General features: G+C 41.9%; 2 protein-coding genes across 5 annotated transcripts in view; one reads left to right on the forward strand and one right to left on the reverse strand.

The window, feature by feature from the left end:
* The first annotated feature begins 518 nt into the window (after positions 1-518).
* Positions 519-27,937, forward strand: part of BLVRA (biliverdin reductase A) — a 50,269-nt gene continuing 22,850 nt past the window's right edge. Inside the window, exons 1-5 of one of the 4 annotated variants that reach the window (XM_014462156.2) lie at positions 563-657; positions 6,320-6,385; positions 12,780-12,811; positions 19,287-19,408; positions 22,069-22,188. In XM_014462156.2, the coding sequence (XP_014317642.1) occupies positions 6,382-6,385; positions 12,780-12,811; positions 19,287-19,408; positions 22,069-22,188 (278 nt within the window). In that variant the 5' untranslated portion in view covers positions 563-657; positions 6,320-6,381. Of the gene's footprint in view, positions 658-6,319; positions 6,386-12,779; positions 12,812-19,286; positions 19,409-22,068; positions 22,189-27,937 lie in introns of all 4 variants that reach the window. The other 3 variants (XM_006096218.3, XM_006096219.3, XM_014462157.2) reach the window with 3 other exon arrangements.
* On the reverse strand, positions 14,180-15,063 carry LOC102420045 (small ubiquitin-related modifier 2). Its single transcript, XM_006096216.3, has one exon. It carries the CDS (start codon positions 15,048-15,050, stop codon positions 14,664-14,666), a length of 387 nt encoding a protein of 128 aa, XP_006096278.2. The 5' UTR covers positions 15,051-15,063; the 3' UTR covers positions 14,180-14,663.

A 27,937-nucleotide genomic window follows, 5' to 3' on the forward strand; every position in this document is an offset into this window, starting at 1 on the left:
TCCTATATACTTACAATAACATTTCAATAAACAAAACAAAATGAAAGAAAAATCATTTGCAATTGCAACCAAAAGAATAAAATCTCTAGGTATGAACTAAACAAAGGGGAGAGAGAGAGAGAGAGAGAGAGAGAGAGAGAGATCAGCTGCTTGCCTCCTGCGCACATGCCCTTGACCAGGAATTGAATCCCGTGACCCTTAGCCCTCAGGCCCACATACTAACCACTATGACAAACCGGCCAGGGCAGGACCGGTCCTTTTTCTTTTTTTTTTTTTGTTTTTTTGTTTTTTTGTTTTGCTAGCAATGGCACAACTCTTTCTTTAAAAAAAAACAAAAAAACAAAACCTTTCAGCCTTGGGAGTTAAAATTTTGCTGTTTAACAGCCACTGCCACTCACAGCTGCCCAGCAGGGCGCAGGGAACAGGGCAGCGGCACAGCTAGGAGCAGAGCTCACAGAGTAGCTGCAAGTCCCTGCACAGAGCTGGGCGTGGGCGGGTCCCCTCCTCTCCCGGTTCCCTGCTTTCCCTTCCGCCGGCCCCGGCCCCACCTCCTCCACGCAGCGGCCAATCCCAGTCGGCTCCGGCCAGTTCGCGGGGGCAGCGGCGGACTGAGCCTGGGAGCTGCTGGAAAAGCGGGAGCTTTGCGCCCAGCGACAGGTAAGGCACTTGCAGGGGCGTGGGTCACTCTGTGGCTTTAGAGACCCCCCCGGCCGGGAGCGGGCGGGCCTCGGCCTGGAGCCTCTGGTGCAACCTTGGCACCGCACCCCAGCCCTCGCATGGGCCTGGCAGCCTGGGATCGAGGCGTGCTCCCTGCTCCTAGCGGGTTTGGCTCAGTGGAGAGAGCGTGGGCCTGCGGACTGAAGGGTCCCGGGTTCGATTCCAGCCAAGGGCAAATGCCGGGTTGTGGGCTTCATTCCCAGTCGGGGGCGTGCAGGAGGCAGCCCATCCATGATTCCCTCTCATTGATGTTTCTCTCTCTCCCCTCTCCCTTCCTCTCTGAAATCAATAAAAATATTAAGAAAAAAAATGTGGCTTTCCACATTAGAAACAAAAAAAGAGGTGCTCCCCCAGGGAAGCACTTTCAAAAGTAAACAAAAGACAAACTATTTGAAAAATTAAATCTATATTTCATTTACGAAATGTTTATGGTTTTGTTCTCATGTAGACATAACAAAGCTGCTGTGTCCTTGTATAGCCTAGGATTAGGTAGTCTGGGGGTTGGGTTTGAGAGAGTTGGTTCTATGGGGGCATCTCCAGTTTAGGGTGCCCTGCCCTAAGGTATCCAGCTTCCTCCAAGGAAGGGAAACCCAGCCTGGGGGAAGGGTCATTTTACCTTTAACCTTAGACCTCTCAGGCCAGTACCTGGTCTTCTCTGAGGAAGTCACTCTCTCCCTAATTCTTCTCCATACTTCTGCCAGTGGCCTGGCTTCGGAGCTTTGGGCAATTATGATTGGCCTCTCTGAGGGCATTTTAGAGAGGAAGAAAGTTTGTCATAGCTATGGTTCACTCTGCAAGATGAGTAATCCAGCCTTTCTCAACCTCCGTGTTGCTATTTGGGGTGGACAACTCTTTGTTATGGGGAGTTGTCCTATGCATTATATTAATTTTGTATTCTGCAACTTTACTAAATTTGTTGATGAAGTCTAACAGTTCCTTTTTTTTTTTTGGTGGAGTCTTTAGGGATTTCTATAAATGATATAATCTGCAAATAAGGACAATCTTAATTCCTCCTTTCTGATTTAGAAAGCTTTTATTTCTTTTTCTTGCCTAATTGCTCTGAACAGTGTCAGCATTTTGAAAAACCCTAACTTAACTCTGGTGCCGTGTCACAAATAGAAATGTTTTGATATTTGCAACCATAGTAAAACAAAGATTTATATTTTTGATATTTATTTTACATATTTAAATGCCATTTAACAAAGAAAAATCAACCAAAAAAATGAGTTCACATGTCACCTCTGACACGCGTGTCATAGGTTCTCCATCACTGGACTAGGACTTCCAATATTCTGTTGAATATAGTGGGCGTTCTTTTCTTGTTCCTGATCATAGAGGAAAAGCTTTCAGTGTCTCACCTTTGAGTATGATGTTACCTGTGGGTTTATTTCCTCTATGCCCAGTTTTTATCATGAAAAGATATTGAATTTTGTCAGATGCTCTTTTTGTCCCTATAATTTTTATCCTTCATTTTGTTATTATAGTGTGTTACATTGAGTAATGTGTAGATGTTGAACCATCCTTGGATCCCTGGAATAAATGCCACTTAATCATGGTGTATAATCCTTATAAAGTATTGCTGAATTGGATTTGGTAATACTTTTAAAAATTTATCTTTACTGTCGATAGTATTACAGACATCAGTGTACTAGGGTTCCCTTTTCTCCACATCCTCGCCAACACTTGATGTTTGCTGATTTGTTGATGACAGCCATTCTGACAGGTGTGAGGTGATAATTCATTGTTGTTTTAATTTGCATCTCCCTGATGATTAGTGATTTTGAGCGTTTTTTCACATGTACTAGTATTTTGGCCTTTTGTATATACACTTTGGAGAAGTGTCTATTTAGGTCCCTTGCCCATTTTTTATGGGATTGTTTGTCTTCCTTTTGTTAAGTTATATGAGTTCCTTATATATTTAGGAAGTTAACCCCTTATCAGATGTATCATTGGCAAAGATGTTCTCCCATGCAGTGGGTTCTTTTCACTTTGTTGATGGTTACTTTTGATGTGCAGAAGCTTTTCATTTTGATGTAGCCCATTGGTCTGTTTTCTCCTTGGTTTCCTTTGCTATGGAGTATCTGCAAATATATTGCTATGAGAGATGGCTGAGATTTTGCTTCCTATGTTTTTTTCTAGGATTTTTGTGGTTTCACGACTTACATTTAGGTTTTTTATCCATTTTGAATTTATTCTTGTGTATGGTGTAAGTAGGTGGTCTAGATTCTTTCTTTACTTTTTTTTTTGCATGTACCTGTCCAGTTTTCTCAGCACATTTGTTTAAGAAACTGTCTTGACTCCATTGTATGCTCTTGCCTCCACTGTCAAATATTAATTGAGAATAATATTAATTGAGAATAATAACCCAATTTATGGGTTCTCTGTTCTGTTCAATTGATCTGTATTCCTGTTCTTGTGCCAGTACCAGGCTTTTCTGAGGACAGTGGCTTTGTAATATAGCTTAATATCTGGTAATGTGATCACTCCAACTTTGTTCTTCTTTCTCAGGATTGCTGCGGCTATTTGCAGTTGTTGTTTTTTTTGGTTCCATATAAATTTTTGGAGAGTTTGTTCTAGATCTGTGAAATATGCCATTGGTATTTTAATAGGGATTGCATTGAATCTATAGATTGCTTTGGGTAGAATGGATATTTTAATGATATTAATTCTACCAATCCATGAACATGGTATATTCTTCCACTTGTTTATATCTTCTTCTACCTCTTTTTTTCAATGTGCTGTAGTTTTCTGAGTACAGGGTCTTTTACCTCCTTGATTAAATTTATTCCTAAGTATCTTAATTTTTTTGTTGCAATGATAAATGGGATTTTTTTAGTTTATTTTTCTGAGAGTTCATTATTGGCATATAAAAATGCCATTGATTTCCGGGTATTGATTTTATATCCTGTTATATTGCCAATTCATTTATTAAATCTAGTAGTTTATTGGTGGTCTATTATGTCATCTGTAAATAATGACAGTTTTATGCCCTTCTTTTCAATTTGTGTGCCTTTTATTTTTTCTTCTTGTCTGATTACCATGGCTAGGTTTTCCAGTACTATATTGAATAAGAATGGTGAAAGCAGACATCCTTGTCTTGTTCTTGTTCTTAAGGAAAATGGTTTTAGTTTTTTCTCATTGAGTATCATGATGGCTGTAGGTTTGTCATATAAAGCTTTTATTATGTTGATGTATGATCTCTCTGTTCCCACTTAGAGTTTTTTCAAAAAAGACTGTTGGATTTTGTCAAATGCTTTTTCTGCATCAATTGATATGATCATGTGATTTTAGTCTTCCAATTTGTTAATGTGATATATCACATTCATTGATTTTCGAACATTGTACTAGCCTTGCATCCCTGGAATAAATCCCACTTGGTCATGGTGTATGATCTTTTTAATGTATTGCTGGGTCCGATTTGCTAATATTTTGTTGAGGATTTTAGCATCTGTGTTCATCAGGGATATTGCCATGTAATTCTCTTTCTTTGTAATGTCTTTATCTGGTTTTGGAATTAGGTTAATGTTAGCCTTGAAAAAAGAGCTTGGAAGTGTTCCTTCCTCTTGGATTTTTTGGAATAGTTTGAGGAGGATATGTGTTAGCTCTTTGAATGTTTGGTGAAACTCCCTTGTGAAGCCGTCTGGATCACGGCTTTTATTTCCTCAGAGTGTTTTTTTACTGCTTCAGTTTCATCAGTAGTTATTGGCCTATTCAGGTTTTCTGATTCTTCCTGATTGAGTTTTGGAAGATTGTATTTTTTTAGGAATTTGTTCATTTTGCCCAGGTTGTCCAGCTTGTTGGAATATAGTTGTTCATAGTTTGTTGTTGTTGGTGTTGTTTTTTATGATCCTTTGTATTTCTGTGGGGTCAGCTATTCCTTCCCCTCTTTCTTTTCTGATTTTGTGTATTTGGGTTCTCTTTCTTTGTTTCTTGATGAGTCTGGCTATATGTTCATCCATCTTGTTTATCTTTTTCAAAGAATTAGCTCTTGGTTTTATTGACCTTTTGTATGTTTTGTTTGTTTGTTTGTTTTTTGTCTGTCATTTATTTCCACTTTGATCTTTATTTCCATCCTTTTCCTTACTCTGGGCTTATCTTGTTTTATTTCTAATTCTTTAAGTTGCAGGGTTAGATAATTTATTAGAAGCTTTTCTTATTTTTTTGAGGTAGGCCTGTAATGCTTTGAACTACTCTCTCATTGTGTCCCATAGATTTAGGGTTATTGTGTGTTCATTTTCATTTGTTTCCAAAAAGTTTTTCATTTCTTTCTTGATCTCTTTGGTAACCCACTAATTATTTAATAACATGCTATTTAGCCTCCACGTGTTTGAATGTTTTGGGGTGTTTTTATTGTAGTTGATTTCTAGTTTCATGCCACTGTGATCTGAGAAGATGCTTGATATGATTTCAGTCTTCTTGAACTTGTAGAGACTTAGTTTGTGTCCTAACATGTGGTCTTTTTAAAAAATATATATTTTTATTGATTTCAGAGGAAAAGGGAGAGGGAGAGAGACAGAAATATCAATGATGAGAGAGAATCATTGATCAGCTGCCTCCTGCACACCCCACACTGGGGATCGAGCCCTCAACTTGGGCATATGCCCTGACCGGGAATAGAACGATGACCTCCTGGTTCATAGGTCATGCTTAATCACTGAGCCACACTGTCTGAGCTATCTTTGAAAATGTCCATGTACACTTGAGAAGAATGTGTAATCTATTGCTTTAGGGTGACATGTTCTATAAATGTCAATTAATTCCATCTGATCTAGTATGTCATTTAGGATTACTGTTTCTCTGTTTTTTTGTCTAGAAGATCTATCCACTGATGTCAGTGGGGTGTTGAAGTCTCCTACTATGATTTTTATTGCTATCATCTCTCCTTTAAAATCCTCCAGAAGTTTTAAAATATATTTTGATATATGTTTACCAGAGTTACTATATCCTCTTGTTGTATTGATCCCTTTAGTATTTTGAAGTGGCCTTCATTGACTCTGTGGCCTTCTCTTTGAAGCCTATTTTGTCAGATATGAGTATTTATACCCCAGTGGTTGGTTGGTTTGTTTGTTTTTTCATTTCTATTTGCCTGGAAAATTTTTTTCCATCCCTTCATTTTCATTCTGTATGAGTCTTTGGTTCTGAGGTGAGTTTCTTGTGAACTGCATATTTATGGGTCATGTTTCCTTATCCATTCACCTATTCTATGCCTTTTGATTGGAACATTTAAGCCATTTACATTTAAGGTTATTATTGATAGATACTTATTTGTTGCCATTCTTACTCTTTATATCTTTATACCTGTGTTCTTCTCTTCCTCTCTATTTCTTCTTCTTACACCAGTCCCTTTAGCATTTCTTGCAGGGCTGGTTTGGTGGTGGTAAATTCTTTTAGCCTTTTGTTGTCTGTGAAGCTCTTTGTTTCACCTTAGATTTTTTTAATGATAGCCTGGATGGATAGAGTAGTTTTGGGTTCAATCCCCTGCTTTTCATTACTTTGTATACTCCATGCCACTCCCTTCTGGCTTGAAGTATTGCTATTGAGAAATCAGCTGACATTCTAATGGGAGTTCCCTTGTAGATAACATTGTGTCTCTGTCTTGTAGCCTGGGAAGGTGGGCATCTCCTCTGTATTCAGGTAGCCTTGGTCTCAGGGGACCAACCCTGCATGGGTAAGTGGTGGGTGATAATGTTCCAAATCTATGAAATCCCAGTGCTATCCCTTGCAGCCAGATGCTGTTAGCAGTGCAGCTGGATGGGTGGGGGTTGGGTGAACTGATGGCTATACAGTGCCTTTGTTTTTTTGTTTTCCCAGTAATGGTGACTGGTATTCATCAGTGGCCTCCCCTCTGTATTTCCATCCAATACTGGGCCAGGGGTGGACAAACTTTTTGACTCGAGGGCCACAATGGGTTCTTAAACTGGACCGGAGGGCCGGAACAAAAGCATGGATGGAGTGTTTGTGTGAACTAATATAAATTCAAAGTAAACATCATTACATAAAAGGGTACGGTCTTTTTTTTTTTTTTAGTTTTATTCATTTCAAACGGGCAGGATCCGGCCCGCGGGCCGTAGTTTGCCCATGGCTGGATTAGCCTGTCACTCAGGGAAAAATGTTTCTCTTGTACCAGTTCTTAGGTTTGTAGATAATGTGCTTTGCGACCTGACACACTGATACAGCTTCTGCAGCGGTTCTCAACCTGTGGGTCGCGACCCCTTTGGCGGTTGAATGACCCTTTCACGGGGGTCGCCTAAGACCATCCTGCATATCAGATATTTATATTACGATTCATAACAGTAGCAACATTACAGTCATGAAGTATCAACGAAAATAATTTTATGATTGGGTCACAACATGAGGAACTGTATTTAAAGGGCCAGAAGGTTGAGAACCACTGTTAGGGTCTGCTTCTATCTCTGGGGAGATGAGTGGAGGCGGCTCTAGGAGTGTGAGGGGAGGTGGTCAGGTTCTGTTGCTTTGTTTTCTGTCTGGAATTGACAGATAACCGTGTCCGCATCTCTGTGCTTTGTCCCTGCCTAGTTTACTCGGTTCAGCTGCATAAAGTACTGGCCACTCCCACTGAAATACTCACTATATCAACTCCCAGCTGAAGGGAGAGCCAGTGGCAACCTGACTCCTCTCCTCTCTGAGTGTGTCCTGCAGTGAGCTCCGTGCTGGGAGCTCCAGGCTGCCTCCCTAGTATCATCTCAGCTCTTCTCCCTCCCACCTCCCTAGTTTGCTTCCACTTGCCCAGATGTTTATTTTTTAATTTTTCAGAATTTTTATGCAAAAATGATGAGTTTCAAGTGTATGATCTGCAGGTGGACTGCTCCAGCTGTACTTTGAGTTCACACCCAAAGGCACGTCTCCTTCTCTCCTTCTGTCCCCGTTTATCATCACCTCTTTACCATCTTCTACCTGGTTATTACCCCTTTCCTTCTGGTAATCACCAAACTGTGTCTGTGTTTGTGATTTTTTTACTTAATCCCTTCAGATGTTTCAATGTGACATGTTGTGTATTGAGCAGGGAATTCTTTGTTGAATTATAGCTGTTCAATTTGTTGAAACCTCAAGGAGCGAGCCCATAGGGACCTCATATGCCACTATCCTTCTGACATCCAGTGGTGACTTTTTTTTTTAACTTTTGAGTAAACCACTGCAGACTGACCTGCCATTTGTCATGATGTAATAATTCAGGAAATTACTCAAGATGATTCTCCTCCTCCTCCTTTTCCTCCTCCTCCTCCTTCCTACTTCTTCTTCTTCCCCTTTCCCTTCCCCTTCCCCTTCATCTTCTCCTTCTCCTTCTCCTTCTCCTTCTCCTTCTCCTTCTCCCTTTTTTAAGAGCAGGCTGCTCCTAGAGAGGCATACCATATATTTCTAGATGGGAATAATTATTAATGAATCCTAATTTAATTTATAAATATTATGCTATCATAGGCACAGTCCCAGTGGATTAATTTTGGGATAACATTACAAAAATGTTCCAAAATTAATCTGGAGGTATGAGCAAGCAAAAATAGATAAGAATACTGAACAAGTTAATGAGAGAACTTGAACTACCGGATCTCAAAACATATTTTAAAGCCACAATCATGGAAGTAATATATTAGACCATGGGAATAGCCTAGTTCGGTGACACAGCAGAGGCAGTGAAAAAAGAATAATCATATTCATGATAATTTATTTATGAATCATTGGCAGAAAAGGATGGAATAGTCGATAAATGATTTGGGAACAAGACTATGTTGGGAAAGGTACAGTTAGAGTCTTATGCCATATACCAAAATACAATTTAGATTGATTAAAAAATAAAAATTTAAATAAGTAAAAAGTTAAAAATCTAAAAGCAAATAAAAATGTGCTATAGGTTTTTATAAACATAATACTAAAAGTCAGAAACTTAGAATCTTTTAGTTTTTGACCATTTAAATATTAAACCCTTGAAATCAACAAACAAATCTAAACTTTCTTGTTGTAAGTTTGAGTCTCAGATCTTTCAGAATATTTTAAAATGTAGAATAAGACTCTCCCGGGGTTCTTTTCAAACTTTACTTGACAACAGTGGGAAGATAGGAAGAAAGAGAGGTGGGATGGGCAGGTAGCATATAGAACGGTAGAGCAAGACCTCATCTGGCTTGGGCTTGCTGCCTCCCTTGACAGTGCCATCTTATTATAAGGGGAGTTGAAATATAATAGAAGGGGAAAGAGCATGGAAAAGATTTGGGCAGGATACTGCATTTGAATGTGCTCCCAGGTAGTAGACCACTAATAGTTGATACATTAGAATTTCTAGGTAGATTCTTTCTCATACATGTTTATCTCTCCAAATTGTTTTTTGTTTTCTTTTGTTTTGCTTTTCCCAGATTCTGTTGGAAAGCAGTAAAGTTCATAAGTAATGTTTTGTAGACTATATTTCTTTGGAAAGCTTTCCTGAAAGTTCTCATTAGAAAGAAAAGGCAAGCAGTAGTAATTTTTCTGCAAAGACAAAGGACACAAAGGAATTTAATGATTTCCTCCTTAATGTGTTTTTTTGTTTTGTTTTGGGTTTTGTTTTGTTTTGTTTTGTTTTTTTTTTGGTGCTAGAGACAGAAATAGGCAGGCAGCAGTGGAATTGTTAGGTCAGAGGTTGCATGTATTAGGACTTTAATAGATGTTGCTAAACTGCCCTCAGTAGAGATGGTACCCACCTCTGGGCCCCCAATAATGTCAGAGAGTGTATCTCTCCCCCCACTTTGACCAGCACACTGTGGCACGCATTTTGGTATCTTTCAGTCTGATAGAGCATCTTGGTGAAATAATAATTTGCATTCAGTTATCATAATTAAGGTTGAGCATTGTTCAGCCTATTTAAGAGTCACCTAAATTTCCTATTCTGGGAATTCAAGAACACCTAATAGATGAAATAGACCTTTAACCCTTTTCGGTCCAACATCGAGGCTGACTCGACAGACCAGGCGCTAGGAGCAGGTCCAACGTCGAGGCTGAGGTCGACACCACAAACCGGTTCAACATTCAATCACGTCAATTAATTTGGACTAGACTGTTTGAATTCCAAAAATAAAATTGGACCACAAAGGGTTAAGGTGTAGTCCAATTGCTCAGCCTACAAAAGAGGAACCTGTTTGGCCATGGTCACTTAGCTAGTCTTTGACTGAAGCAGAACCAAACACACCAGGGCTCCTAGTTATTATAAAAGCTCTTTGGGTGACAGTAAGGATTTGTAAAGGTCTCTGTGGCCATCTGGGGTTTGTTTCTAGAATTAGAAAGTCTGGAAATTACAGTGCAATGTCACAATGACTTGCCTGTAAGGACAAGTGAGGTACCCTGAACTTCGGGTACCTCATCTGTAAAATGGAATTAAGGAATTAATACTAGTTTTTTTGTCAAGGTCTCAAGGATTAGGGTTAATGTATATAAAGTAGCTGAAACAAGTAGGCTCACCACTGTTACCACCTTCCTCATATTTGTGCATTTTTTTTGTTTGTTTAAATTAAGGCAGAACAGTTTTTATTTTTTTGTTTTTATTGATTTTACAGAGAGGAAGGGAACAGGATAGAGAGAAACATTGATGAGAGAGAAACATTGATCCTACTGGGGATCGAGCCCGCAACAAAGGTACATGTCCTTAACCATAATCAAACCCGAACCCTCAAGTCTGTGGGCCAACGCTCTATCCACTGAGCCAAACTGGTTAGGGCTATTTGTGCATTTTGCTGCTTGACTTGCCCACTCTCATTTAAGCTCCAAGGGAGACTATAAGTCATCATACCCGTACTGACTCCCAGAGATTTGAGAAGAAAGCTTGCCCACTTTATCACTCTGTTTTTTAGGGTTTGTCTTTCAGCAAGGTCCCTTTTTCAGATTTCCAGGAGACGGCAAAAGCTTCCATATTTCAAAAGGAAAGAGCCATGTGTGGGCCAGGTTTTAACCCACTTTTAAGTAGGAAGGAGAAATGGGAAAAGAAAAGGGAGGGAAATTCCTGAAAACATGTTATTTTAAAAATATATATATTTATTGATTTCAGAGAGAAAGGGAGAGGGAGAGATATAAACATCAATGATAAGAGAGAATCATCTGCCTCCTGCACACCCCACACCGGGGATCGAGCCTGCAACCCAGACATGTGTCCTGACTGGGAATGGAACTGTGACCGCCTGGTTCATAGGTCGACACTCAACCACTGAGCCACACCGGCTGGGCAAAACATGTTATTTTAAACACACAGCCCAGATGATCATCTCAGCTGATATTAGGATTGCCAATAGTCAAGGTTTTTTAAATGGGTGTTATTTCACTCTTATTATCTATACTAATAAAAGGCTAATATGCTAATTAGACTGGACATCCTTCCGGACAAAGCCATGGTGGCAGGGCCAAGGCAGAGGTGGTTAGGGGTGATCAGGCCAGCAGAGGAGAGCAGTTAGGGTGATCAGGCTGGCAGGGGAGAGCAGTTAGAGCAATCAGGCCGGCAGGGGAGAGCAGTTAAGGCGACCAGGCAGGCAGGCAGGTGAGCAGTTAGGAGCCAGTGGTCCTGGATTGCGAGAGGGCTGTCCAAATGCTGGATGGCGAGAGGAATCCCAGATTGGAGAGGATGCCAGCCGGGCTGACCTCCCCCCCCCCCCCCCGTGCATGAATTTCATGCACTGGGCCTCTAGTTCACAATAATAATCACCATGCTTAAGCCTTTTTATATTTTAAAAGAAAATAAGATCAAATGCGGAGCTGGGTCCACAGGGGTTGCCACAGCCTTCCCTTCCCAGATGCCATGGAAGGCCTCTGCCCTCTCCCATAAGCTCTGAGCAGTCGTTTTCATTATCATCTTGGACTTCTCATTCAGATGGAAGAGCTGAAGAGGCATCTTTAGTCCACTTTTGTCACCTCTGGTTACCTCACTCATCCTGCCCTTGCCTGCCCAAGTCTTAGTTAAAATAAAGTGGCATTTCTAACAGTTCTGAAAAATGAAGGGGAAAGTTAATACTTAGGGACCTCTGCTTTACTCTCTAGTATTTTTCCAAGTGTGGCTCTCTGACCATCTGTACCTGATCTCTTGGATGCCTGTTGGAAATGCAGATTCTTAGCCTCCCCTCTCCTATAGACTTACTTTATCTTTTTAAAAATTTATCTTTACAGTTGAAAGTATTACAGATGTCCCACTTTTTTCCCATTGACCCCCTCTATTCCACACCCATCTCTCCCCCCCGGCCCCCACCCAAGCCTTCACCACACTATTGTCTGTGTCCATGAATTATGCATATAAGTTCTTTGGTTAATCTCTCCCCACCCACCTTCTGAGATTCATCAGTCTCTTCTATGCTTCTAAGTCTCTGGATCTGTTTTGTTCATCAGTTTATTTTGTTCATAATGAATCAGGATCTCTTGGGGTAAATCCTAGAAATACCCATTTTCAACAAGCAGTTTCTGGAGTACATTAAAGTTTGGAACCACTGTTATTCCTCACTAGTTTCTTATTTCTTTTCCTTCTTTCTCCTGTTTCCTCTTATCTTCCCCTTTTCTTTTCTCATTCCCTGCACACCTGTTTGCTCCCTTTTTCCACCTTCTTAATGCTAAGGGTTCAGAGTCGCCTGTTGAACTGTTCTTCTAATATAATAACTATAAGTCCTCTGGAAACTCGGCTAGGAGAGGGAGAAATGTATGTATTTCTTACTGCCTTGCTTGTCCCCACAAAAGATGGTTCTATACAAAGCTATCCTCTCTGAGTCCCAGCTTTTGGAAGTGCATCATACTTTCAAGTACACAGAAGTATGATATTCACAGCTATATTCCAGTGTAGGGGATGGTCTTTGGGGATTGGAAATGGTCTTCTTTATAGAAACATCATTGGCATGATGTCCCAGGGAAGTCAGCCACCACCAGCCTCAGAATCATACACTGGTCTAGGTATCTTGCTGGAGGGCACAAGGTAGTAAAGGCATTTGGGGAGTATGTGGTCAACAGGACAGGAAATAGTAGAGAAGGAAGTGGGACTGGCCAAGTGAGCATCTGCATGGAGTTTGGGGCAGGTGCCTCCAGGGTCCTGAACCTCTACTTTTTTGTCTTTATAGCCACTGAAGAAGAGACCAAGATGAATGCAGAGGTGAGTTCTTTAAAAGTGCCAGTTTAAAGAATGTTTTCTTGCAGTGTTCATTTTTCCTTCACAGAGTGTCTTCTCTCCCTTCAGAGCTTTCAGAAACATCAGCACAAACTCGAAAACATTCCCCCTCCAACATGGCTCTGGGTGATATGGAAAGAATTAGGCCCTTCTGCATTCTATTTTTTAAAAATTGATTTTTAGAGAGAGGAAGGGGGAGAGAGCAAGAGAGAGAAACATTGATGTGAGAGAGGAACATCAATCCGTTGCCTCCTACATGCATCCCGACCAAGGATGGAATTCACAACCTGGATATGTGCCTGGATATCGAACCCGCCACCTTTTGGTGTAGGGAATGGCACTTCAATCAACTGGGCACTTTGAGTTTTTTAAGGAATATGACTAATTCATCCAAATTGTTGAATTTCTAGCTATAAAGGTATTCATAATAGTCTCATATTATCCTTTCAATATTTGTGAATTCTGTGGTAGTGTCCTTTTCCTCACTTTTGATATTTTTTCTGAGCTGCCTGGAGAGATGATCTCAAAAAACAATAAATACAGAACAACCATCATTCAGACACCTACTACACAAGGCCATTCTACCAGTTCCAGAAGACATAGTAGCTCTACTTAATACATAGCAGTAAACACAGGGAAGCAGTCAAAATGAGGAGGCAAAGAAACATGTCACAAATGAAAGAAATGGAAATAAGCAAACTACTGAATACAGAGTTTAAAGCCATGGTTATAAGGTTACTCAAGGATCTTCATGAGAGCTTCAAGGGACTTAGTGAGACTTTCAAGGATCTCAGTGAGAATGTCAAAGACAGAAAAATGACCACAGAAATTAAGCATACACTAACTGAAATAAAAATAATTTACAGGGATTCAACAGTAGAGTAGAGAATTCCGAGAATCAAATCAACGATTTAGAATATGAGGATGCAAAAACACTCAATCAGAAGTGTGCCGCGCCAGCACAGCCAGGTTCGGTGAGCCTGAGAGGGGGCAGTGAAAGATTAAGAAAAGACAGACAAGAGAATAAAGCTGGGTCTGCATGGGACACTGCCAAGATGTTTACAGCATTCGCGTGGGTTTCGAATCTACTCAGTTACATGCACCTGATCAAGTTTTGTTTACTAGCTGCACCGCAGGCAGCCCATATCACTTAGCCACCTGGGAGCCGCTCTCCACATCACCGCCCCCCCCCCCCCCCACACACACACACTGTTTAAAAACAGTGTTTTTCTGTTTTTATTTTTTTTTATTTTTTTTTTTCATTTTAAACAACAAGACACTTGACTTGAAGGGAAAACTATCTAGGATTCATTTTTTTAGAGTAATTTATCCCTACTTAAAGACAGATTGCCCTACATGTAACAGCTACGTACAAAAAAGTTATAAAATTGTCCTTGGTTTTACAATGATAAATGAAAAAGATTAAAATTCTCCAATCAAACAAGGTATGCAAGAATTTTTATGTTGTTCTTTTTTTGTTAAACAGTGAGAGCAAAATAACTTACTGGAATATAAAGATAAGAGCTGGATGAGCATGGCACTAATGGAGAAAGGGGGTGTTTTCACAGAACCAGTATTTTTTTTTCCCCATCCCATCTCCATTTGATGTAGCTCAAAACATACCATTGGCCATTTAGTTAAAAAAAATGCAAATGCTTGTGCACATACATCCGTTACTTTATGTACAATAAAGGAATGGGGAAGGGGAAAATGAAAGAATAGAGAAAACTATACTGTAGTAGTCAGATGTGTTGAAACCCAATTGCAGTTTTCTAATTGAGAATGTCTTCTTGGTCTGGAGGCACAGAGTTCTGGAGTAAAGCAGCAGGTTCCCTTTTTAGTAGACCCCTCCTGTCCGCTGCTGGAACACATCAGTTGTATCTTCATCCTCCATTTCCAACTGTGCAGGTGTGTCTGTTTCATTGATTGGCTGCCTGTCAAATCGGAATCTGATCTGCCTCATTGACAAACCCTGTCGTTCACAATAGGCTTTCATTAGTTTACTAAGTGGTGCATGCCTCTTAATCTTAAACTGCACCACAGAACCATCCTGCCCCGCCACCTTCAAATTAATATGATCGTTGTTCTCAGTCTTGACTCCTTCCTTGGGCTTTTCGTCAGCCATGGTGAGCGCCGGAGTCTCCTCAGCTGCCGCTTCACAAAAGAGGTACCAGGTCCGCACCAAACGAGCACACAAGCAGCACCAGGAGCGGCAGAACATCATCAAAAGTTCTAGGCAAATTATGCAGCATAACCAACATATCAAGAACAAACTTCTGGCTATTAACAAAACAATCAAACACAGTAATGTTAATGTAATACAACAACAAGAGAGAACAAAACTCTGGCAATTAATAAAACAATAACAAAACAGTGCTAATGCAACACAGCAATAAAGGAGAAACCAAACTACAGATATGTTAGTTTCTTTTGCTGCTGGTGTATATCTACTCAGAGTCCTCAAATTTGGCTGCACAAGACTTTACAGAAAACTGGCAGCTCACTAACGCTAGCATAGTCAGAAACATGGTTGAGGGAGTAGCTTCCACTCCTTGCTTTTCTACCATCTGCTGGGCCTCAGTTGTTAGCTTCTTCAGCTGATCCCGTGTTGGCACCTCAGTCCCTTGCGTAGCCTTTGTTGTCTTCTTCTTCCGCATTGCTATCATTGGGGCATCTCTCAGTCTTTTGAACAGAGGGACAAGGAGCTTCTCTGGGTCCCCTGCACCTCCTCCAGCTGCCAGTGCCGCTTCTCCATCTCCTCGACGAGGAGGCCCCACAGCTGCCGCAGGGCATTCAGGCTGCTGCTGTCGGTAATGATGCTCTGGCTCCTCTCAAAGATGCCGTCGATACGAAGATGTCGTCGATGCGAAGATGTCGATGTGAAGCTGGTGTCCCTGGATTTTCTTCTGGAGGGTCTGATTTTTCTTTATAGTCAACCACAGACCACAGCAGACAGTCCTTAACAAAATGCCCTGGCCTGGCTCTAAGCATCTCGCTGACCAGGACTTCCTTTGCTTTACAGTTCCTAACAAAACTTAAGAAATTTAAAAATGCTTCACTAAGCATTGTTTTAGGGATCCCCTTCCTAAGATTCTGAATTTCCCATGTTTTACACCCAGTGGCTACCAAACCTTGCTCCCTACCCTACTTTTTTTGCATGTGCCTCAACAGAGCCTCCTTTCACCTTACAATTGCAGTTCCCCCGAACTCAGGCCCCATGTTGGGCGCCATATGTGCCACGCCAGCACAGTTAGGTTCAGTGAGCCTGAGAGGGGTCAGTGAAGGATTAAGAAAAGACAGACAAGAGAATAAAGCTGGGTCTGGGTGAGATGTTGCCCTCTCTGATGGAGAGACAGTGCCATGGCCTGTAAGCTGAATCTTTATTTTATAGCCAGATTCCACGAGGCAAAGTAAGGGCCTGGTCAAGATGTTTACAACATTCTTATGGGTTTTGAAACTACTCAATTACATGCACCTGATCAAGTTTTGTTTACTTGCTGCACCTCAGGCAGCCCATACTTTTCTGGGCCTGGAGCTGAAATGCAACAGAAACCTATCTTTAGGGAGGAGAATGTCAGGGGGTCTAAACCGCCTGATCAGTGAGTGATATGAAAGATAAGGGGTCCAAACCACATGACCAGTGATATGCTAGGGGAGGATAGGCTACCGTGGGGGCCTATCCAGTTTTCCCCAGTATTGCCCCTGGTTAGCATCTGGGGCTTTCTGCCCTGGTGAGTTTCTCTGCTGGCCCATCATCCTTACTCTACCTATGTCTGTCTAACAGGAAATATGCCATATTCACTTTGTTGATTCTTCCAATTAGGAACACAGAATATCTTTATATTTATTTGTGTCTTTTTGAAATCTCTTTTAATAATACTTTGTAGTTTTCATTGTATACATCCTTTGTTAAGTTTATTTGTAGGTATTTTATTCTTTTTGTTGCAATTGCAAAAGGAATTGTTTTTTCCATTTCTTTTTCTGAAATGTCATTGTTAGTAAATAGGAATGAATGGAATTTTGTACATTGATTTTGTATTCTGCAACTCTATTGTTTATTGTTTCTAATAGTTTTGCAGTAGAGTTTTTAGTATTTTCTATATAAAAAATCAAGTCATCTGCAAAAACTGACAATTTTACTTCTTCGTTCCAAATTTGGATGCCTTTTATTTATCTCTTTTGTCTGATTACACTGGCTAAGATTTCCAGTACTACGGTGAATAACAGTGGTGAGAGTGGACAATGAGGTATCACCTCACACCTGCTAGAATGGCTACCATCAATCAATCAATAAACAAGTGTTGGTGAGGATGTGGAGAAAAGTTAACCTTAGTACACTGCTGGTGGGAATGCCGACTGTGCAGCTACTGTGGAAAACAGTATGGGGTTTTGTCAAAAAACTAAAAATGGAACTGCCAGTGATCCCACTTGTGGGACTATAACCTCAGAATCCAGAACAGCAATCAAAAAGAATATATGTTTATAGAGTATTATTTACAGTAGCTAAGATATGGAAACAGCCTAAATGCCCATCTGCAAATGGGTAGATAAAACAAACCTGTAGTACATTCACACAATGGAATACTATGGGGCTGTAAAATAGGAGTTCTTAAACTTTGTGACAGCATGGAGGGACCTGGAGATTATTATACTAAGTGAAGTAAACCAGTTAGAGAAAGACAAATACCACATGGTCTCACTTATATGTGAAATCGAATGAACAAAATAAACTGATGAACATGGATGCATGGAACAGAATGACAGATCTCAGAGGTGGTGGGGAGGAGTGGAGGGGATGGGAAGAAATTAGCCAAAGAACATATATGCATTTATGCATAACCCATGGACACAGACAATAGTGGGGGAAGGCCTGGAGTGGGGCGGGTGTAGTGTGAAGGGAGAAAAAAGGAGCAAAATGGGGGACATCTGTAATACTGTCAACAATATTTTAAAAGATGCAGGATTCCAGAGGGTGGGTGAGCCGGATTCTTGAGGGTGGGGTAATGCTTTTCCCCATGCTGATGGCGCTGGGGGTGATTGCTCCTTGCAAGAAAAATGGCTGCTGTGGTGGGGAGATGGCCCAGCACAGGGATCCTTGCAGCCACTCTGCCAGTCTCTTCCCAAAGCCATTCTTCCCAGTCTCTCCTCAGGTGACTTCAGTCCACATCACCCTCTCTCTGCTGGAGCCCAGGGTGAGTGGCTGGTGACAGTTTTGCTCATTGGCCCTTTAAAAGGGTCTCTTTGTCTCCAGCAGGCCCACCTCCCCTTGGCGGACAGGAACCCCTCAGCCCTTCACAGCTAGATGCTACGTGGGAACTGTTCCCCACGAGGCTGGTGATCCAGGCTGGGAGTGTGGTCTGGGATCTAGGCTTCAGGCCTCACAGGTTAACCTCTTCATTTGAGCTATCCCTTCCCCAACTTTGGCCTGTTTCCTGTGGGATGGAGCCAATCTTACACGTCTAGCCCTTCCTAACAGTCTTGAGGTGACTTCTGCTAGTCTTTGGCATTCAGGTAGTCTTTAGTTGGTAATTCAGGGTGGTTGTTCCCTAATTTAGTTGTGATTTCCAGTTCTGTTCTAGGAGGAGTTGCAAGCAAGATCCACTTACTCCGCTGCCATTTTGAACCCTGCCCATTTTTCAGTTGGATTGTTTATCTTCTTGGTGTTAAGTTGTATGAGTTCCTTATATATTTTGAAAATTAACCCCTTATCAAATGTGCTCTCCCATACAGTGGGTTCCCTTTTCATTTTATTGATGGTTTCTTTTGCTGTGCAGAAGCTTTTGATTTTTTAAAATTTGTTTTTGTCAACACTATTACACATGTCCCCCATTTTTGCCCCCCTTTGCTCACTTCTACCCAACCCCCACCCCCAGCCCCCAGTACCATTTGTTTAATTTTTCTTTGTTTCCATTGCCCTAGGGGATATATTGGCAAAAATATTGCTATGAGAGATGTCTGAGACTTTACTACCTCTGATTTCTTCTAGGATTTTTATTGTTTCCTGACTTTTATCCATTTCGAGTTTATTCTTGTGTATGGTATAATTTGGTCGTATAGTTTCATTTTCTTGCATGCACCTGTTCAAATTTCCCAATATTATTTATTGAAGAGACTGTCTTACTTCATTGTATGCTTCTGTATCAAATATTAATTGTCCAAAGCGGCATGGGTATATTTCTGGGCTCTCTGTTCTGTTCCACTGACCTACATACTTGTTCTTATACCAATATCAGGCTGTTTTGATTACAATGTTCTGTAGTATAGTTTTATTTCAGGTCTTTTGATATCTCCAACATTGTTCTTTCTCAAGATTGCTGCAGCTCTTTGGGATCTTTTTTGGTTCCATATACATTTTTTGAATATTTGACCTAGACCTGTGAAATATGCCATTGGCATTTTAATAGGAATTGTGTTGAACTCTGGACTGTTTTAAACCCCACCTTGGTGTCTTGTGTTTTAGCCTGAGAAGAAGTTTGGCGTGGTGGTGGTGGGCGTTGGCAGAGCCGGCTCTGTGCGGATGAGAGACTTGCGGAGCGCACATGCTTCCTCAGCATTCCTGAACCTGATTGGCTTCGTGTCCAGGTGGCTCACACTCGCTTTTCACCTTGTAATTCATGGGGAGCCCAGTGGGATGGAGAAGGCCTGGGGATACGGAGATTCTCGTGACCCAGGAGAGAGAATCAGCTCCAGAGTTTTCCAGAAAACTTTGCTCAGGGTTAGTCCCACAAGATCTCAGGTTCGGATAGGTCTGGGAACTGAAGCATGCTGGGATGAGCAGTGAACCAGCCTAGAAGGGACGACAAAGGCAAAGGAGGGAAGATGAGCACAGGGCCTATAGTTACACCGCGGGCACAGGGAGCACAGGGAGGGCTGGCCTGAAAGAAGGCTTCAGGTGTGCAGCAGTTAATCACTACATCACTTATCCATGCGGTGGCCCTGAGCTTTCTGAGCCTTACCGACCATTTGACATAGATACCATTACCATTATCAACCCCACCTTAAAGAAACGGAGCCACTTTTTGAAAGGTTGAGTCATTTGCCTGAGGTCGCACAGCTGGAAAGTCTAAGAACTGGATCTGAATGTAGGTCTATTTGAGTCCAAGGCCCGTCTTCAAATACCATGTGTTCTTTTTCCTTTGGTAATTTTGAGCCCCGCTTTTTGGGGGCTTCATTTCTGTCATGTAACCAACCAAAATCAAACTTATCACCATTTATATTATTTATTGCCCCTCTTTTCTCCACCCCTCACTGCTTTCTCACACACATACTGCTCACCAAACTAATGCTATGTAACATCATTTATCAATATTAATTGTGAACTAGCTGCAGGCATTGTGCTGGCTGAGGAAATGTGGTGGTGAGTAAGGTAGGCATGTCTCTACTTTCTAGTGCTTTAGAGAAATCAAATAAATACGTTTAGAAAGCATAATTAACTATTTGATAGTCCATGCAGATTCTTTTATTTATTTAATTTGTTTATTTAAATATATATTTTTATTGATTTTAGAGAGGAAGGGAGAGGGGGAGAGAGAGATAGAAACATCAATGATGAGAGACAATCATTGATTGGTTGCCTCCTGCACACTCCCTACTGGGGATCGAGTCTGCAACCTGGGCATGTGCCCTTGACTGGAATCGAACCCGGGACCCTTTAGTCCACAGGCTGATGCTGTATCCCCTGAGCCAAACCAGCTAGGGCCATGCAGATTCTTTTAATATTTTAATTTATGGGGCCTACTTTCTTCCAGTTTGCCTGTCTCAAAATTTGGCTATTCCTTTAAATATTTAAAGTGGACTTTGGGTCACTAGGGTGACTCAGAAGTGCTGGGAATCTGCGGATGGTCAATCCTCCCTCCCAGTAAGATTCTAAGGGAGCTGCATACAAATGGGAGATCAAAAGTACATACCATTAGCCATACTATAACGCCCGCTGTGCCCCGGTTTGAAGCTCTCATTGAGCATGATAAAGTGAAGCTTCTCCTTTTTGCTTAAGCCTCAATCCTCTGCCAGCCGGCTGCCATGGCTGATGCAGTGGGAATTCCTAAAGTCCCCAGGTTGTGTGGGAAGATGGGCAGCTCATATCCACTGCTTTACTGCACCCTTGCCATTGTCACACTTTTCCCCTGCTCACATACCCTGTTCCTCATGGTCTATGTGCTAAGTCCTACCTTCTCCCCAGGAGGCCTTTTCTGAAACCCTAAACTTGATGTTTCCTGCCCTCCTTGAGTCTCCCACACGAACTCCAGCACCACAGTTCTCATGCTAGACTTGTATTGTTGTTATTGATGTGTATGTGACTTCCTCTCTCTACAAGACTGCGAGCTCAATAGACGCTGAGGACTTTTCGTTTATTCTTTATGATCCTCCCCATGGTGCCTAGCACACAGTAGGCAAACAATAAGTATTGGTCAAATGGAGCAGTGTAGATTGGGCAGCCCCCATAGGAAGAAACCTACCATAATCTCTTTTGGCAGCCAAACTGGCCCAAATGCCCTCTGCCTGCTGCAGCTTCAGTGGAGCTCTGCGATGGGTGGGAGCCCTCTGCTGGCCGCCCCATCTCCTCTGTTACATCCTTCATCAGAGGACTGCTCTGTTGCTCCAGCCTCTGCATGAGGGTAGCGTGCAGAATGCCAGGATCTTCAGATCATCTAAATAAGGAGTTTCTTCTTACCCTGTAAGAGTCAAAAGGCTTAGGGTTCCTGTCCTGCTTCTGCTACTCATTAGTGGCAACTACTGCCCCTCTGGGCTTTGTCAGCTCACCTGTAAAGGAGGCAGTGATACCTGCCTTCCATTGACCATCACAGGCCACTGATGGTTGTGAAGGAGCTTGAAGTCACACAGCAATTTGCACCTCTAAGGTGTTCATATATGGGATTTGAGTTAGGTTTGGTAGCCATAGTGTTTGGCCAGGCACTTGGAGCTGGCAGTGACCATAGGGATTATTCTTCTTGAGGAAAAAGATCAATTCTTTTTATTTTAGATATTAAGTGATGAAAGACTTCCACCTCACACTGGTTGTTAGCAGTAGTATCAGCACTCATTGCCCGGTCCCCTGACTTCAAACCTGAGGCTGTTTTCATTCCATCACGGAAAATGCCCTGAAGTGGGGGGAGGAAGTTAATTTTTTCTCTTCCTAAAGACGATCATCAAGACATTTCTGGGAGGAGGGAGAAAATGATGCTCGTTTATTCTAAGTCGATGTCTGTCTACTTTTAAGTTCCATTTCTGTTATTTTCAAACAGGCGCGAGCTCAAGTGCATTGATGAAGTCCAGCAGATTTCTTTGGAAGATGCTCTTTCTAGCCAAGCGGTTGACGTTGCTTATATCTGCAGTGAAAACACCAGCCATGAGGGCTATATCAGGTGGGTTTCAGTGCAGGCAGTCCTGGCCTTGCACAGTAGTGCAGGACTGTAAAAATGACTGGGCAAGCTGAAGTCTCACCAATGGGTCTTAATAGTCAATGGGGAAAATTACAATGGATCCATCACCTTTAAAAATTGTTGTGTGGCGGGGGATGAGTTGGGTGGAGGAGAGCAAAGAGGGGAGAATGGAGGATATCCTATATAATAAAAACCTAGGTGGTGTCACCCAAGGTGACATCATCATAAGATGGCTGCCACAAGATGGCCGGCAGGGGAGGGAAGTTGGGTATGACCAGGCCAGCAGGGGAGGGCATTTGGGGGCGACCAGTCTGTAGGGGAGGGCAGTTGGGGGCAACCAGGCAGGCATGCAGGGGAGGGCAGTTGGGGGCAACCAGGTAGGCATGCAGGGGAGGGCAGTTGGGGGCGATCAGGCTGGCAGGGGAGCAGTTAGGTGTCAATCAGGTCAGCAGGGGAGCAGTTAGGGGGCGATCAAGCTGGCAGGTAGAAGCGGTTAGGGGCAATCAGGCAGGCAGGCAGGTGAGCGGTTAGGAGTTAGCAGTCCCGGATTGTGAGAGCAATGTCTGACACAGGGATCGGGTCTAAACCAGCAGTCGGACATCCCCCAAGGGGTCCCAGATTGGAGAGGGTGCAGGCCGGGCTGAGGGACAACCCTTCCCCCCGACCCTGGTGCACAAATTTCATGCAGCAGGCTTCTAGTTTGTTATAATGTCAACAATAAAAAGATGATCAAAACTTTAAAAACTTTCCTATTGGTTATAAATGTATAAGGAAATGAAAAAAATAGTAAAGTTAATACTTCTTTAGTACACTATGATTTAAAACATTAGAAATATTAAGAATGAAAGTGTTTTATTTCTTTGTAAAAAAATGTATTGAGAATAGTTTGAACAGTGTTTGCCTTTTTCTCATCATGTAACTTAGGATATAAAACCAGCATCTTTTCCGTGCCTTGGTGAATTGTCATCGTTTTTTCTAAGTTTGGAAAAGCTTAAAAACTTTTATCCTTTGCACTTTCAACATGTGAAATATCTCTGAGAGCTCCTTTAATATGAAGTGGTTCTGCCATGAGATAAGTAAGGAAGTAGTGGTGGCATCAGAGAGGGGAGATGACTGTTTATAAAGCAAGAGAATCGAGGTGTCCCCCTGCCCGACCTTTGAGTGAAAAGCCTAGAGCCCTTCAAGCATTTGGTGGGATCGAGCCTGGAAGGTGGAGCCCAGGAAGGACCTAGCCAGCTGTCTCCCTGAATCTCAGCTTCTCTTCTAGGTCCTTACGTTAAACTGCATCTGCTGTTCCCAGGAGCAAGGTGCTCCCTCTTTATCATGCTGATTGTTGTGTGGACAGAGTGTAGTTAGAAAAACCTTTCTTTGGTTTTCCTTAACCGTTTTTGGTACAAGAGTGGTGTTTTCTTTAAAAAAAAAAGTGATCATATAACTATATGCTTATACAGTTGACCTTTGAACAACAAAGGTTTAAACCGCACAGGTCCACTGACATGTCGATATTTTTAAATAAATATATTTAAATTTTTTTGGAGATTTGAGATAATTTGAAAAAATTTGTAGACAAACCGTGTAGCCTAGAAAATATCAAAAACTTTAATAAAAAGTTAGGTATGTCGTGAATGCATAAAATACATATAGATAATAGTTTATTTTATCATTTACTACCACAAAATATTTACAAATCCTATATAATAAAGAGTTAATATGCTAATTAGACCGAACAGCAGAACAACTGTCCAGACAACGTTCCAGGCGAGGGCCTGCTGAGGCTGCAAGGGGCTGCGAGGGCTGGCCGAGGCAGCCGGGGATGCGAGAGCCAAGCCCCTTGTATGAATTTTGTGCCCCTTGTACGAAGTCTATTATAAAAAGCCAAAATTTATCCAAACTTAATCACACAAGCACAATTGTAAATGGTACCATTCACAGTTGAGAGAAATGTAAATAAATGTAAAGATGAAGTACTAAGTCATAACTGTATAAAATTAACTGTAGTACATACTATATCTATACTAATAAAAGGGTAATAAGCTAATCTTCTGGACATCCTTCAAGACAAAGCCACGGTGGCGGAGGCTGAGGCAGAGGCAGAGGCAGTTAGGGTTGATCAGGCTGGCAGGGGCGAGCAGTTAGGGATGATCAGGCCAGGAGGGAAGAGCACTTAGGGGCAATCAGGCAGGCAGGCAGAGGCAGTTAAGGGTGATCAGGCAGGCAGGCAGAGTGGTTAGGGGTGATCAGGCAGGCAGGCAGGTGAGCAGTTAGGAGCCAGCAGTCCCAGATTGCAAGAGGGATGTCCCAGATTGGAGAGGGTGCAGGCCGGGTTGAAGGATCCCCCCCCCATGCACGAATTTTGTGCACCAGGCCTCTAGTGTGTGTGTGTGTGTGTGTGTGTGTGTGTGTATTTACTTATTTATTTAAAATGTTTATTAAATATATTAATACATATTTAAGATATTTCTCACTCTTCATGCCTTTATTTTTTAAAATCTTTATTGTGGAGAGTATTACAGATGTCCCCCTTTTCCCTCCATTTTCCCCCTCCACCCAGTTTCTGTCCCACCCCAGGCCTTCACCATCTTACTGTCTGTGTCTATAGGTAAGATCTGTAGTTAACCTCTTCCCATCTCTTCTCCCCCTTCCCTCTGAGATTAATCAGTCTGTTTCATGTTTCCATGCCTCTGATTCTATTTTATTCACCAGTTTATTTTGTTCATTAGATTTCTAGTTGTTTTATTTTGATTTTTAGATTCTATTATTGATAGATAGATATTTATTGCCATTTTATTGTTCATATTTTTTATCCTTTTCCTCCTCCTCCTCCTCCTCCTCCTCTTCCTTCTTCTTCTTCTTCTCCTCCTCCTCCTCTTCCTCCTCCTCCTCCTCCTCCTCCTTCTTCTTCCTTCTTCCTTCTTCCTTCTTCCTCGTCTTAAAGAATACCCTTCAACATTTCATGTAATACTGGTTTGGTGGTGGTGAACTCCTTTAGCTTTTTTTTTTTTCCTATGAAGCTCTTTAACTAACCTTCAATTCTAAATGATAGCTTTGTTGGGTAGAGTAATCTTGGTTGTAGGTTCTTGTTATTCATCCAAAGTTTCTGTTGAGAAATCAGCTGATAGTATGGGAGCTCCCTTGTGATAACTAACTGCTTTCTTCTTGCTGCTTTTAAGATTCTCTCTTTGTCTTTAACTTTTAGCATTTTAATTATGATCAGTCATGGTGTAGGCCCTTTATGGTTCCTCTTGTTTGGAACTCTCTGTGCTTCCTGGACTTGTAAGTCTATTTCTTTTACCAGATAGGGGAAGTTTTCTGTCATTATTTCTTCAAATAGGTTTTCAATGTCTTGCTCTCTCTCTCTTCTCCTTCTGGCACCCCCATAATGCGAATGTTGGGACACTTGAAGTTGTCCCAGAGGCTCCTTATACTATCTTCATATTTTTTTATTCGTTTTTTCTTTCTGCTCTTCTGATTGGATGTTTTTTGCTTCCTCATATTCCAGATTGTTGACTTGATTCTCAGAATCCTCTACTCTATTGTTGAATCCCTGTAAATTATTCTTTATTTCAGTTAGTGTATGCTTATTTCTGGTCCTTTCTCCTGTCTTTGATATTCTGACTAAGATCCTTGAAAGTCTCACTAAATCCCGTGAAGCTCTCATAAAGATCATTAAGTAACCATATAACCATGGTTTGAACTCTGTATTCAGTAGTTTGTTTCCATTTCTTTCATTTGTGACATGTTTCTTTGTCTCTGCATTTTGGCTGCTTCCCTGTGTTTGTTTCTATATATTAGGTAGAGTGGCTATTTCTCCTGGAATTGGAAGAGTGGCCTTATATAGTAGATGTCCTGTAGGGCTCATTGGCTCAGCCTCCCCAGTCATTTGAGGTGGATACTCTAGGTCAGGGGTGGGCAACCTTTTTGTGAGTGCATGCCAAAACCAGCAAAATCTCTGACTCAGAATTCTTCTGTGTGCCAACCCTAATTTTTTGAGAACATGTTACGCCTACTTGATATCTCTTAAGGTGTACGTATGTGAAGAACCTTAAAGAATAATAAAATTCATTCAAGTGACAAAAACACAGTATATGATGATGAAAAATACATTTATTTTTTAATGTATACATGTACACTGATAGTCCGACAGAAAATTTATGACTTCGTTTGATATTATCAGTGGGACTTTTGCTGCTGCATCACTGATGACAGAGATTTTACATCAGGTTTATATTTCGTGACCTTCACAAATATGGGCTACTACTTTCATCCGTCAGGCTACTCCTATTATGAGACTTAACAAAATTCATCACTGAGAACAAAGATTCACAATTGTAAATGGAAGATTATAAGAGAGGGTTTCGCGTGCCAGCAAAAGTTACTGGCATACCATGTTTGGCATGCATGCCAGGGCTTGCCCACCCCTGCTCTAGGTATTCCCTTGTGTGGGCTGTTGGTATGCCTGAAGTTTTCCCAGAGGCTCCTTGCACTATCTTCATACGTTTGTATTCTATTTTCCTTTTGTTTTTCCAGTTGGGTGTTTTTTGCTTCTTCGTATTTCAAATCTTTGACTTGATTCTTGGGATCCTCTAGTCTGCTGTAGGATCTCTGTATATTATTCTTTATTTCAGTTAGTGTATGCTTAATTTCTAATTGGTCCTTTTTCTTATCCTTGAGGGTCTCACTATATTTCTCGGAGGTTTCTAGAAGATTCTTTAGTAACCTTATAAATGTGGTTTTGAACTCTATATTCAGTAGTTCACTTTCCTCCATTTCTTTCATTTGTTTCTTTGTTTCCGCATTTTTTATGCTTCCCTGTGTTGATAGAGTGGCTTTGTGTGCTGGGTGTCCTATAGGGCCCAGTGGCTCAGCCTCCCCAGTCATCTGAGGTGGACGCTCTTGGTACACCCCTTTGTGGGCTTTGTGCACAGTCTTGTTGTAGTTAAGCCTTGATTGCTGTTGGTATCAGTGGGAGGAATTGACATCCAGGCCAATTGGCTATGAGGACCAGTTGTGTCTACAATGGGAGAACTTCTGTGCTGGAGACACCCTTATGGGGCAAGGCTTGCTTCAGTGGTGCTTTGGCACTCACTGAGTCAGCCCCCTGAGTGTGTCCCTTATGGATGTGAAGAGTTGTAATCTGGATGGTCTCACTCTGACCACTGGGTATACTGGCTCTTGGATCTCCAAGGGGGTGCAAAGTCCGCCACTGCCCGAGGCCACCCAAAGAGGGCCCTCCTCTTTGTTTGGGGTTTGGAGGTTCCCAGATGAGGCGCAGCTGTGAAGTAATGCAGGCTGCTGACTTAGGCCTTCTTTTGGAAGCTCTGGGGTTTCTGACCCAGCTACAGTTTGACAGGTTTTTAGGCAGAGAAAGGCCAGGCCATTCGTATGCAAAAGCCTCTGTGCACAGCTTGGGTTGGGTTGTAAATTGGGTGGGGCAGGGTCTCAGGGAATCACCAGGGTGGAGCAAACAGCAATGATTGCCCATCAGCCCTGCCCCGGTAGGTCCTGGGGTCTGTGTCCCATGGCCCCATGGAGGAATAATGAATGCTGCAAGCACCTCTGCAAGAAAGCCACCCTCACGTTCCGGCCCGATGCCAGACAGTCCAGTTTCTCTCCGTATGAGTCTGGGTCCCCAAATTCTCACCCAGAACTGGAGTTCAGAGCAGTTGGGAGCTTGTATCTCCCTCCTGATTGAAAAAGACAACAGCATACCCAGCTGCCAGCCCCTTCGTGC

The sequence above is a fragment of the Myotis lucifugus genome, unplaced genomic scaffold (assembly GCF_000147115.1).
Source record: "Myotis lucifugus unplaced genomic scaffold, Myoluc2.0 scaffold_171, whole genome shotgun sequence".
NCBI lineage: Eukaryota > Metazoa > Chordata > Mammalia > Chiroptera > Vespertilionidae > Myotis > Myotis lucifugus.